The sequence below is a fragment of the Alligator sinensis genome, unplaced genomic scaffold, assembly GCF_000455745.1.
Source record: "Alligator sinensis unplaced genomic scaffold, ASM45574v1 scaffold58_2, whole genome shotgun sequence".
Taxonomy (NCBI): domain Eukaryota; kingdom Metazoa; phylum Chordata; order Crocodylia; family Alligatoridae; genus Alligator; species Alligator sinensis.
In genome coordinates, this window is record NW_005842405.1 from 791,824 (window position 1) to 805,910 (window position 14,087).

At 42.9% G+C, this 14,087-nt stretch overlaps 1 protein-coding gene across 1 annotated transcript in view; it reads right to left on the reverse strand.

Annotated features, from left to right (window-relative positions):
• ATP8A1 (ATPase phospholipid transporting 8A1) overlaps window positions 1-14,087 on the reverse strand; it is a 188,923-nt gene that overhangs the window by 114,622 nt on the left and 60,214 nt on the right. The window contains exons 10-11 of the mRNA XM_006029939.3: window positions 3,334-3,445; window positions 2,036-2,201 (exon numbers count right to left, since the gene is read on the reverse strand). Coding sequence (XP_006030001.1) covers window positions 2,036-2,201; window positions 3,334-3,445 — 278 coding nt within the window. The remainder of the gene's footprint in view (window positions 1-2,035; window positions 2,202-3,333; window positions 3,446-14,087) is intronic.

Here is a 14,087-nt window from a genome sequence, read left to right on the forward strand (position 1 = left end):
AAAGTGAGTTGGGCAGGGCTGGGCCTGCTGCCCAGCCAGGCGGTACATGAAACTTGGGATTCTAGGCCACAATGTGCAGTCACAGGGCCCCGCCAGGAAGTGGGACAGGGCCGCAGCTGGCTTGCTTAAGGGGGCAGGGCCAGCTTCCCGCCGCTGCATGCACTCCTGGGGTGGGGCAGAGGGTACTTGTGTCCCCCAGATCTGTGCGCTGATGGGGGTGGGTGCACACTGCCCACTGTGGACTTGGGCTCCCTGCCCTGCTGCCCTCCCCTGGAGCCTCTACAGCCCAGCAGGTGCAACCCAGCGCTGCAAGACAGCTTGGGGCTGTGCTGGAAAGCTGCTTCCCACAGTGAACTCCACACTGCCCTAGCAAGGCATCCCCTGCACATAGGGCTGCAGTAAGGGCAGTGGCACAGGGTTGTGCCCTGCAAGCAAGGGACACGTCACCAGGGCAGCGCGGACCTAACAGCAGCAAGCAGCTTTCCTGCATGGCCCCGCTCTGCCCTGCAGCACTGGGTTGCACCCACCAGGCTGCAGAGGCCCCGAGTGACAGCAGCAGGGTGGGAGCCTGAGCCCACAGTGGGCAGTGCGAAGCTGCCCCCACCCCATGCACAGATCTGGGGAACAGTGGTCCCCCCTGCCTTCCAGGAGTGTGCGCAGTGGCAGGGAGCCAACCCCCTGCCCAAGCCCCCAGCAGGCAGGCAGTAGGGGGGAGCTGGGCTCCACTCCGCTGCAGCAGCTGCCACCTTGTGCTGGGGGCAGGGGGCTGCAGACGCGGGTTCCTGGATTCATAGCCATGGAAGCTGGGGGGGAGGGGTTGTGGTTGGGGAGGTGAGGGATCTGAGCAGGGCCAGGGGGGCTGTGTGGAGGGATGGGAGGGGCACAAGCAGGGCCAAGGGGCTCTGGGGGCCTTTCATTTTAATCACAGATTTTGGGATTTTTAAATCAGAGAATTTGCAATTTTTTAATCAGGGAAAACCAAGATCGGTGGTCATAAGTAGGGACCTACCAAAACCAAAAGGATTTTGTGGATGTTGTGAAATCCAGCATTGTCCATGAAATTGAGCAACACCCCCCCCCCCCAAGTTCCTGATAAAAAAAAAACTTGGCAGTCCTCAGGACACTGCAGCAACCAGCTGTTGGGAAAGGTGAGGAGGTCTGCCCACTCAAATGGCTGCTGGCAAGATGGCTGCCACCCCCATGCTTGACTGCTGATTGGTAGCAAGGGCTGCTTGTCATGTGATCCTTGTCCTTCTCCACCAATCAGTGGCAAAGGGTGGGGTCCCATGACAGGCAGCCCTTCCAGTCAATCAATGGTGAACAGCAGGGCCCCTCAGCCAAATAGAGGCATGGGGGGCCCCACCATGTTCCACCTGCAAAATGGCTGCATTCTGCCTGTGAAATCGGGAGGGCAGTTGCCTCAGATTCACTAGGTCCCTAATCATAAGGGCCCCTTTAAGACTATATCTGTCTTCTCTCACAGCAACCTATAGGACAGTGCTCTCTGTTTTCCACTTGGTGAAGAGTAAACAACTAAAGGCTGAGATATGGGTAAAATCTTTTGATAGAAGTAGCTTAAAGCCACAATTTTATATATTGGGATAATGGAGATCAAGGAAGAGGAAGAATTTATCACAAACAAAACTGGTCAGTACCAGTTGCATGGAATGTGATACGAGTGCCTAGGAAATCTTCAGAAGGAGTGGTTTATGTCTGATGATTCCTACAGAGAGGTTGTTGAGCTAGGGAAGGAGGTGACAAAGCATGAACACTGCTTCCTTATGAAGCTCAAAGATGGGAGAGAGAGAAATGACAACCTTTTGTTCCTTAAGTTAATTCACCACTCACTGAACTTAGTAATATGATGGTATAGTATGCTAGCTTTGCTCTATATACAAACATATACACAATGTTGTGTAAATTCAATATTTAAATATACTTAACAGAAGAATGCTTAACAGTTCTATTTGCCAAGTATGAAACTTAAGTACCATCAGAACAACAAAATATTTAATACAATTATTTTAATGCTTACAGTTTAGACTGATATACCAGTCTCTTTCAGTATGCCTTCGATTCCATACAGCTGAACCAATGGAACAAATCAAAGACATGGCAAGAAGGATACAGAACAAAATCAAAATCTGAATGTTTGTAATTCGTTCCACGTTGGATAGTTTAAGAGGTGGGCTTGTTGAATTCTGCAAAAAGATAACAAAACAATGGATAATAAACATAGAAAGAGATATATATGCAGCTCTGTAATATTGTATTATTGTGCCTAAAAAATACCATTTTAAACATACCTTTTCTATAACTTTGTCCAACCTCATAATATTATAATAGACTGCATAAATGTCTGTTTCATTAAAAAGATTTAAAAACACACCAAGTTTTAACTTGTGCCAAAGTAATTCATACTTGATCCCAGAGAACAACCACAACAGCTAGTAATAAAATTTAACATCAAGGGCTTTTTGCAGATGTTAAAAAACAAAAAAAGTGCTTTACTTTAAACTTTGTGCGCTCCTGTATCAAGCTCAGAAGAGGACCCAGCTTGCCCAACATCTTTATAAATTGGGCACTTTAGCGGGGCTTTTCTGGTGCTTTTATCTAATAGCTGATCGACTCAGCTATTAGATCAAAGTACCAAAAAGCCCCACTGAAGTGGTCCAATTTATACAGGTGCTGTGGAGCTGGGTTGAAGTAACACACTGCATCTTCTGGTAAAGCGTGGTTTTAAAAATTAATTAAATGTTTGTTTTTTTAAACGTCTGCAAGCAGCCAAAAAGCCCAAACTACAGAGAACCTTGTTAATAGAACAAAGATAGGATAATCTATTTCACATGACTAAGCTGTGCAAATTAGAAAATGAATGAAATAAAAACAAAAAAGTCCTGATATTTGGCGTTTTGACATTCTCCTGGTGTACTTTTCACATGAATTAAATTGTACACTGTTTGTAAAAGAATACTTACCTTTGTGCTCTGAGGAAAGCTCCGCAACGGGACAGTTTAAAAAAAATAATCATGAAAATCATACAAAGGTTGAATGGGCAAAGCAATACTGATTTAGGTTATTGAGAAATATTTCTTCCAATGTAAGTTACAGGAAAAAAACCATGCCTACTACTGAAAAAGCTTACATGTACTAAGTACCACAAAAGTAGTATATCTTGAACTTTTACTGACCTTAACTCAGACAAGACCTGCTCTATCACAGGCAGACTGTATTTTATTATTCCAAGAGCCAGCACTTTTACTGAAAATATTTTAACCAAATAGTGGTATCAAAATTGACAAAATAGAGAATTTACAAACTATCTATACAAACCTGCATAAGTTTTGTATCGTGTCCGGTATATACAACTATTCCATGAACCCACTGTGTATTTCTTAACTGAGCTCCCCGTAGAAGAATTTGATCAGATCCCAGTGGAACCGTACTAAAAGGAAGCAATTTTACATTTTTTCAGTATAAAACAATTAATTTCCTAACAAAGAAAAAACACAACTGGAAACTAGTAAGAACCAAAATGCACAAGTCAAATCAAAATTTCAAGTGTAACTAGCGATTTTAGGTGCCTGAAGGTGTCTGATTCTCATTATCCAGGTGCTCTGAAAAAACTCTGCCCCCTTTAAAATGTCTCCAGCTGGTCACCCAATTCACAAAAAAAATACTAGTCATACCTGTGCCATAAGCATTACAAATATATGGTTACATGAGAGAAAAATAGAAAGTAATAATTGATATTATACATTTTTCTTGTCAACTAAAGTAATTTTATTATAGTATTTCAAGAAATATTACCAGGGAAGTCATATTTATTTTTAAATTGATAGCTGTCTACTCTTACAAAATATAATTTTCCAATTTAGTTCTTAATATTGCTCTAATAATTTTATTTGTACTATTATATCTTAGGCAATTTCACCAGCTGTACATCAGAAAATAAACATTTAAATACAAATGTGTTTGAAACTTATAATAAGTTATTTTTATGTCTGTATTTTTACTGAAAAAAAACACAAATTTATCTACATTCTTCAAAGTGCATACTTCAAACAAGCAAAATTCTTCACAATGGAACAAGGAGTAAGAACGTTAGAAATATACAGACTTTTTCGTTTGTCATGTCAATTTATATCTGAGATTTTAAATGACTGGTAGACAAAATGTATTTCAAAGTCCTAGCAAAATAGGTAAATTTGTTACCGGATGACTTTTTTTCTGTGACTAATATGTCCCCTAATCTCTTACTCTATCTGCAATTATTATTTGTAGCTCAGACTTTACATTAAAGCTCTGAGATTCTACACCTTTAAGATAATTGCATACAAAAAGAAACTGTTTACTATTAAATAGAGTTCTTTGATGTATATTGTCCACATACACATTTTCACTGTGGGTATTCTCAGTTCCTTAGCCTCTGACCAGAAACCTGTTTTAGCAGTACACAAAGGGTTTGCTCCAGCACTACCTATGGACAAGTGTGGACAGAAAATACAGAATCTCACATAAAGGTGCAGTGTGCTTAATCAAATCCTGCTCCCTTCTTGGAGTAGTGACTGCCAATGAGAAAACTGGACATTTATGTTTGATGTCTATGACAAGAGATGAAGTGTATGCATTTCCCATCCTAGAAGAGAAGCACCTGTTACTACTGACACAGGAAGGAAGGTAGGCAGGAAGCACCTTTGCCTACATTAAATCCTCCCATCAAGTGAGGGAAGACAACATTTGGGATTATCATCATTATGCTTAGAGAACATGTTTGGAAGATACACTGACTAAAACTAGGCCTATGTGACTCAGAGATGAAGCATGATATGCCATGTCATACTATCTAGAGTATTTTTTCTCTTTATGGTCAATGAGGTACTGTTGAGAATTTCTCACATCTGCCAGGGGCAATTCCCAACCAGCTGGATGAGCTCCTTTCAAAACTCGATAGATAGGGACGTACTGGGATTTCCTGTTTTTGAGATGTGCAGCTACTACTAAGAAAACATTGATAAGGAAAAGTGAAGAGGTCCAAATGAAAGGATGTTTATGTACTGATAGTGGTCCTGTCCCTCTTGGAAAAGAAGGTGTTGTCTGTGAGAGTCTTAGGGAAATACGCCCTCTGTAAGGTCAAGAGCTAATCCCTCTGTTTCACTGATGGAATAATAGATGCTTCAGTGGCCCTCCTGAACCTGAGCTTGCCAATTAACATGTTCAGTTTTTGTAGGTCCAAGATGGAAAACCATCCTCCCTTCCTTTTTTGGAACAAGAAAACCACCATTGTAACACTCCTTCCTCCTGTGATATGGAGGAATTTCCTTTATTGTTTGCAGGGCCAGGAGAGTGCGAGTCTTCCACTGAACTAATCTCTCATGAGAGGAATCCTTAAAAAGGAATGGGGAGTGTAAGAGTTGACTGCAGGTGTAGTGGTCAGTCCAATGAGATTACAATAGGTCACAGGTTTACCAGCGTGGAAGCCAAGATAAAGTCAAGTTCAGGATAGCAAGACAAAGGTCAAGACAGGTCAAGGTCAGGGAAAAAGGTTAATCCAGCCCAGGAGGCCCACAACAGAAACAGGGGCATTCAGGAGGGTCCAGGCCAGAGGTTCAGAGCACAGACTCATGTTTAGGAGTTCCAAGGAGGTCAGAGGCATAGCAGGGTGGTCTTTTGCCAAGACAGTCTCCTGCTGTCTGGTTTGAACTTGTATAGGTCAGTGAAGATGGGGCCTCTTCCTGAGGAATGACTCAGCCTGACTACCTTCAGCTGGGGCCTGGAACAAAATCTGCTCCAGCTGGACCGTGGCTCATTACAGAGAGGATACTTTGCTGGCAGTAATGAGACAAACTCAGAAAGACATAGCTGTTCCTCACTACCTTTTTGACCTAATGGCTTCAAGTATTTCTGGTCCAAACAAAAAAAAAAGAGAGACATATTTTAGGACAGTAGGGAAACAGCATAAGAGCTGCATGCACTCCTGGCTGGAGCAAAACATTCTGGGTGAATTTATGTATGCATGTTACAGTGGAGCTGACTAATTAGCTTTGAAGCAAAGCATCACTGTCTACATGTGTTCCTGTATTTGGGTGTAGTAAATTAATTAACTCCACTGTAGGATAGTACTGTCTGGGACAAGTACTATCCTATGGCGGAACAGATACATGTGCTGAAACGTGGAGATGGTGACCAGGGCTGGCTGGGGCACAAGAGTGCTACAATGCAGGGGCTGCCCACCAGCTAGTCCTCCACTGTGGCACTCTTGTGCCCTAGCCAGCACCTCTGTGGCACACTAAGCTGAGTCAGCAGCCCCAGGCTGGCTGGCTGACCCCTAGGCCCCTCCCCACATCAGCTGGGGCTGCTCCTCCCTGGCTCAATGTACTGTGGTCCTGGGCACACGTGTAAATGCTGGGCCTGGGAGCAATAAACTCCAGCACAAGCTATACTGGAGTTTATTGCTACATGTTAATTGTGCATGTAAATGCACCCTCTGCCTAGTAAAAACAAATCTGCAGTGGGGAACGAAATGAGATGCAAAGGCATATCTGCAGGTCAGGAATACAGTAAAAGTTCTGTTATCTGGCATCCCCCCGGAATGGGGGATGCTGGATAATAAAATATGCCGGTTAATCAAGTGGCCTGGGCCACTGCTTCTCACACCGCGTCTGGGGCGTCCCACTGTGGGCACTTCCAGTTTCACTATCTTACAAGCCGGCATGCTGGTTAATTGAGTGTGCTACCTTGTAAAATGCCAGTTAACAGAACTTTTACTGTATTTACCTGTTCCTGGGGGCGCTGACAATACCGTGTTCTGCTCTTAAACATGGTGGCATATACTTCCAGGGACTGGAGGGCTACTTTCACACGTCTCAGTGAATGGAAGGTCTCAGCAAATATTTGAGCTAAATAGCTCACTTCCTTCAAAGGGTAAGGTTTCAAAAGAACTCTGAAATTCTCTTTGGAGGCTAGATTCTCAGGAGCAAGATCTCTTCATCACAACAGCAGTGGTTATAGACTGGGTAACTATGTCTGCAGCATCTAGAGACATCTGTAATGCTGACTTTGTGATTTATCCTTCCAAAACTAAGGGCAAGAAAGATAAATGTCAATCCAAAACTGAAGAATAGAAGATGAACATGCCTTTCAGATATAAAGGTCTATGTCTCTGTCCCTTGTCCTTAGGCACCCAGAGATGTCCACTTATTCATTGGTAGGGCTGAATCAAGTATGAACCCTACAGTTTTCACTGGATCAAGAATGGCATCACTAATATGTAGTACTATCTTCAAGGACCTGGACTGGTGAAGAATGCTCTACCAAAAGTGTGCAAGGAGAAGGGGCAGAGCAGGGGGAAGGGGAAGAGGGTGCAAATAAACAGTGACAATGGTAAATCTTGTGGCAATTGGTCATAAGTCCCCAAATCCTTCAATCTTCTTGATCAAAGCAAGGTGTGAAGCAAGAATTCTAGGAAAGGAAAACAGCTCCTTTGAGCTACCTGGTCCAGACAGTGGTGCTGGAGAAACAGGCTTGCCCAGGGGACTATGAAGAGGAGGAAGCAAATAAGTGGGAAGCTGATTCAGCAGCTGGCATCTGTAATCTACAGATTGCTGAAGATTCCAAAACAAGAGGGGGACAGGAAAGGAAGCAGAGACCTCTGAAACTATTACGGTTAGGGACAGTGCTGAAATGCCTGCTATTGCACCTAACAACAGGATCTCCTAGGACAGTGAGAAGCAGCAGTCAGCATGGGTATGAAAATAGGGTCCAAATCATAACTGATACCAGACTCAGAACCTGAAGGGTGGAAAGGCAGTGACAAAAGTTCTTCAATGAAAAGGTCATAAGAACCAAGCATGGTGCCAAGATTTGTGCCAGATAGACAGGCTGCTGAGACGCTATCAGAGGTAGTGGTTCCAAGTGGGGAACAAGGCTTATCAGTACCAATGCTGATGCAGACCTCAGCTGAGGATAACGCCATGACAAAGGTTCTTGTACAACTCAAGAGGCAGGCACCTCCACGTTAGAAATAAAGTACTTGCGCTTCTCAACACTTCAGCCATTCTAACTGGTGTAGAACCAGTTTGATTTCCAGAAGCTGACAGTGTCAAAGCTTTGAGATTCACTACTCCATGAGTCACCACATATCTCTCTTAGCGGGATGCGAGCATTTGTAGCTGGGAGCTGGAGGGCTGAATGTAAGTGCACAGGTCTCCATCAGTACTTAACATACTAGGAGGACTCTTAGCTTGAAGGTCCAGTGCCTTGGTCTCTACAATTTGTAGACAGGTTTTTTTTGTAGAACATGAAACCTCAGAATTGTGAGGCATAAGTCATTTTTACTCAATAACCCTGCTAGATATCTTCATCAGCATTGGATGGAGCTTTCAAAGCCCAGGTCAGAACTTGGTCTAAGCAATCTTTTGAAAAGAACACTCTCCTTCCAAGCTGGTGATCTGAAAGAACTTATCATCTTTCATCACTTATTCCATTCCAAAGTATTAAAAGTAAATCTTCAATCTCTTGAAAGTCAAGGAAAGTGACAACAAAACATAGCTTTTTATATTTTTCTACAAGAGTACAAGTGCAAACCAAGAGAACGATCCTTTCAGCCAAATGATTGAAAGGAGCTGAGGAGTGGAAAGTGTCCAATTTTTCCTCAGCATCAAGGAGGTGAAAGGCAGCAAGTGACAGGGTTGGCTCTCACTACTGGTACTGCTGTGGTAAAAAAATCTCTGGTCAAAAGGGTCAGGTGTCGAGCATACCTACACTGAGAATGTCTATACAGAGAGATACTCAAAAGGACAATAATAAATGGACAGTAGCTTCTTTATAAACTAGTTTATGATAAATATTCTGATTTCTATGATACACAGACCCTGAAAACACATTGCAATAATATCTCTGTCTCTGCAATTGACATTTTTTGTTTAGCAGACCGAGGATGAGGTCAGTCTCAGTAAGGGAATCATCAGGTAACAATTTTCCATTTTGGATCCTGACATCTCCTCAAGTCTCAAATTCAGACATCACATAAGGAATACTTTAATAGGGAAAAAAATTCAAAGGACAGAGAGAAGGACGGTACCCATTTCCTTGTAACCAGAACCTGAAGCACTTTCACCCTAGGCAATGAATACCAAGGTTTTAATTACATAAACAAGTTAATTGTATCAACAAAACTATGCTTAGAAGATTAGTGCAGATCATGATAAGTGGGGTTTGATCCACTCAACTGTTTTTCCCTCTAGACTACGCTTCAAATGAGGTACGCCTTGCTCCACGAAACTATGGAAGATTTGAACAATTTCAGTCCAGGTATTTGGTTGAAATGGAACGAATAAGAATGTTTTCTTAAATGTATTTGTTCCATCAAGATACAATTCATTTTTACTTCTCATGTTTGCTATATGTCATGCATTTCAGGCATTGAAGTCTTGTACAATTACCTATGAGGTCTGAAACAAAGCGGTGATGTTGCATGTGAACAATAGAGAAGTCTGAATAATCTAATCCTCATGGAAGATGCAGTTAAATTAGTGTTTGCCAAAGGCAGAGATTTTGGAGAATTTTCCTACCAATGTCATTATAGTCATGAAGCATTTCCTTATAGAAAGAAATACATGAAATGAAATGCCATCTTTTATAAGTAAATATGGGTTGTGAGATCTTAAAACACTCTGAAGCAGATTTTAGAAGCATATTAAGGATCAAGATACAAACACTGATAAAGCAGCCTTAAATGTAGTACAATTACATCTAACTAATTGCAGCATGTAAAGCCATGTATATCTTGCATAAAACTCAATTTCATACATTATATAGTGGAGCATAAGCAAGGTCATATGCTAGACATGCTGCAATTTGATTTAATTATATTTTGTTGAAGGCCACCTGATCGATGTTTGTATCTTGATTCTTAATGTATTTATCTGGCTAGACAGACTGACCTAGACAATTTATCTTGCTCATCTCCTCACACCTCACTTATCTCCTTACATCTCATAGAAAAATGTTGTCCAAGTCTTTGTATGGGGTGAAAGGCCAGAGCATGGCTAGGAGATCATTTAGCTTCTTAGAGGACACTTGACTTACACATACCAAACTCACTGTATTAGACTGAAACAGAACCTGGTTGATCATTAGATCTTAAATGAGTCAACTTGTTTAATCTCATTCCTAGAAAACTGATGCTCCAATGTACCTCTGCTTCCATGTTTTCTTTACTGAGGCAGCCCAAGTGCTGCCCACATCCTGTAGGGCTGGTGACCATAGCTATGTATTTAGGATCCAGATTGTGAAAGAATCACCAAAGGTGACTTCTGCATTTGCAAACACACTGGAGAATGGAAAATAGTTCAAAGAGCAAAGTTTTATAATCGCAGTAGTTTTACATGGGTAAATTTGCAAACACGTGCCCACTGAGGGACTTCATTGGAACATGGATTTCAGTTTCTGCCAAAAACATTATAATAAAGCAATGCAGCTCTGCTGAAGAGCATGTCACAAAGTGGAAGCAAGAGCATCTATCCTGAATGTAGTCTTCCTAATGGATGAATTTGGACTTTGGATTTTTATGACCAAATATTCTTTTCTTGATCTTTTAACAATGAAGAGTATGAAACAGAATCCTAAGCATCTTTATACAAGAAGTTTAATCGCTACTAGGTCTAGAGGGCACATCCCTTCAGGATTTGATATTTCTCACCTGTCCTGAAAATGGAAGAGGGTACAAAGAAGGCATGTCAAGGATCTCTGAGTTCCAATGATAGCTGCACTACATTATCATTTGTAGTTACGCAACACATTGAGAAATGATATATCAGGTTTCTATTTCTGGACATAGGCATACTCCTTTCTTTATCTGGATCAAAGAAAGATTCAGATGTGTTAAATGTTCCTCCAGTGCTTTAGACCAATAGGGAGAGAAGGTGGCTCCTTTTCTTTTTGCTCTAGGTAGGAATGAAAGAAAAAAAATCTGTGCTTGTGTGATGACCTGTAGAACATTTTGGATTTCATTAGACTGGAAGCACGCACCTTAGTTTGCATTTATTAAGGCCCCCCTCTATACATGTAGGTTAAGGCGTGAATGGATCTAATTCGTGATCCACACAATTGTGCTTGCTGCTACGCATGTATGGTATGGCAGGATGCATGACTGTGGGATTGCACATCAGGTATAGCCAGGACTGTACTGGTGGAGCTCAGTTGCAGGGTGCTCAGTGGGCTGGGGGTTGTATGCACCCTCAAGCCTTAGGGAATCACAGCAACCACAATCCCCAGGGTTCAGGGGTTTCAAAACAGCCAAGGTGCACAGCTGGTTCCCATCCTTGTCAGCTGGCAGGGCTCCCAGCTACAGGGGAGACCCTGCTACACATTCAAATTAAAGCTTGATAGCAACCAGCTATAAAAGTTAGACCTTGACAATGTGTAGTAACTTAACAGCTGGTTGGAGATTTTTACTGTGTGAAAGCTACTTTGCACGTGTAGCTAGTCTTACAATAACTGCACAATTAACCAGTTAATTATGCAATACCTGTAACATGTAGAGGGGGCATAACTCTTATAAACCCCATCAACTTTCTCCCCAATTCAGCTTTCATGAAAAAATTGAGCCATATAGAATTTGTTTTACATATTTACCCATTTTATCTACCTTAGGCCAGATGTAGGACTTGTCCGCTTAAGTCAACAGCAGAGGTTAACTGGCAACTTTATAAGGTCCATAAATTCATAAGAATGCAGTAGTTAGTGGCATTTTCTTTCTCACTCTTGATTTTTTCCTGTTTCTGGAGTTTAAGCAGGACTCCATGGCTCTAGTACTATTGGCAGCTATAAGGACTGCTGAAGAAGCTTTGAAGTCTCTTCCTGCCTATGGGATTATTTCAGAGGAAATGACCCTCCTGAGCATGTACTGTAGGCAGTGATGCCACTGACATTTGGGGTGACAATGAAAACCTCTTGAGTTTTAGAATACAGAGTGTCCAGTCTTTCTGACTAATGCATTTCTCTTTGTTAAGTATATCTCAACATAATCAAGAAAATAGGGAGCTGGTAATGATTTAGTTTTAGACAGTAGATTTTTGCCCTCCTCCTGTTTCCCTGGGAAAAGATTAATGAGCCCTCTCTAGATGTGCAGGTGAAGGCAGGATGAGATCTAATGCACAATCCACAGAACTGTGTCTCCTGCCATGCCACGTGTGCATGGCAGGTGTGACTATGGGATTGCAAATCAGATTCCATCACGCCTTACTGCTGGTACAGGGGAGCCCGATCCCAGGCTCCCCCTGCACTATCAAGAAACAAATTCCTGTAGCTGGGAGCCCTCTCAGCTGACGGGGCTTCCAGCCATGAGGGCACCCAATGCATCCCAGAAGCTGCAGGTCTCCCAGCTGCAGGGCACAGGCTATAAATGCAAATTAAAGATGGATAGAAACCAGCATAAAGTTTTTATCCATTTTCCAGCAATAAATTTATAGCTATTTGGACCGTTTTAAGGCTTTATAGTTAATCTGCATGTGTAGCCAGTCTAAATTAATTGTGCAATAAATTGCATAATAGATGTAATCTGTAGAGGGGGCCTTGGTGTCTACCATGTTTTTCTTGCCTCAGTGTCTACCACTTTTCACTACGTAGGAGTGTTCACACTTCAGAGTTACCCTTGTTGGGAAGACCAAGAGCTCATGAAAGCTAAGGAAGATTTGGGTGCTTTGTGGTCTTTTCTTTTTTTTGGTGTGGAGCCACAAAATAGAGCTCCAACTTCTGTGGAGAAGATTCATGATAGAGTAAGCAAAGATACTATGACTAGGTATGGGGGAAATAAACAGAAAGAACCATTAAGAGATCCTATTTAGAGACCAAGGATCCCTTAAAAAAAAAAAAACAAAACCCCCCCAAAAAAACCCACAAAAAGCTTATGGTCTCCAAGGCAGGCAAGAAAAAAAAACAAAAAAAGGAGTAAGAAATATTTTGATTGCTGTTGCCCAAAATCAGCTTGAAAAGTTAGAACTGCATTGAATAAAGTAAGAACACTGAAATGTGTCATGACCCATGATTGTGTGCGCGCTTCGGCACTGCAGAATTATTTCCTGCCACATGGAGCTTTCTTTGCAAGGTGCAATTCTCAGCTGCAGAGGAAAACCCCGGTGCAAAGGAGTTCCCGCCACCCGTATGTAAATTTGTTCCCCATTATTGGCTGTTTCTAAATTATTCCCACGTGGCAGCTAGCGATTGGCTTGCTAGCCATATAAGAGGCTTGAGCAGTTTCCGCCCAAGTCGGAGATCTCCAGGGAGGACCTCATTTAGGGGGACTCTGCATCCATCTCATGGAGAACTCTGGGCCACGTGGTAGAGCCTAGCAAACTCTGTGCGTGTCTCGGAGCCGACCGGTGGTTTGATCACCCATCAAGGGTCTCTCCCCGTCACCGGACGATCCTTGACGTACCCCTGCCCTGCGCGCTCGTTGAGAGTCACAGCACGGACTCTCGTATTGGTTTAAAGAGCTCTCATCGTTCGAGTTTTTCTTCTTTTCTTCTGTCTACAACTGTAACCAAGCAAGTTTTCCTGCCTGCACCGCGACCATCTACGATGTAAGTAAAATAATCTTTAATCAACCTCCACGCGTCAGTGCCTAATTCTAGTTCGCCGTGCCGACTTCCCCGGCCCACGTGCCCAGGCTGCTGGCCACAGCCCCTCGGCCCCGACATGGCGACGAGGATGGGATACGGGGAAAGCACGATAGAACTAGAATTAGTTGAGAACTGCCCTTGGCGAAGTGGGAAACGCAACGTAGCAAGCGTCGTGGAACTGGAGGCGCATATCGCTTACCACCAGGCGGGTGGAACGGGTGAAAGGTTTATCAGCGGACGCCTTTCGCTGAAGGGAGAAGAGGGAGCTTCCAAAGACGGAGCCCCAAGAGAGAGGGAAGTCTATCTTCACCCCGCGGCATTTGGGTGTATAATGAGCGGGTCCTGTTTAGGCCCCTCGACACTGTGTCCCTCGCCAGTCAACCTGGCAGTCGCGGTAAACCCGACCCTCACCCAGGAGTGTGCCCGTTGCCTAAGATGTGCTCGGGAGAGTGAAGAACCAGTGCC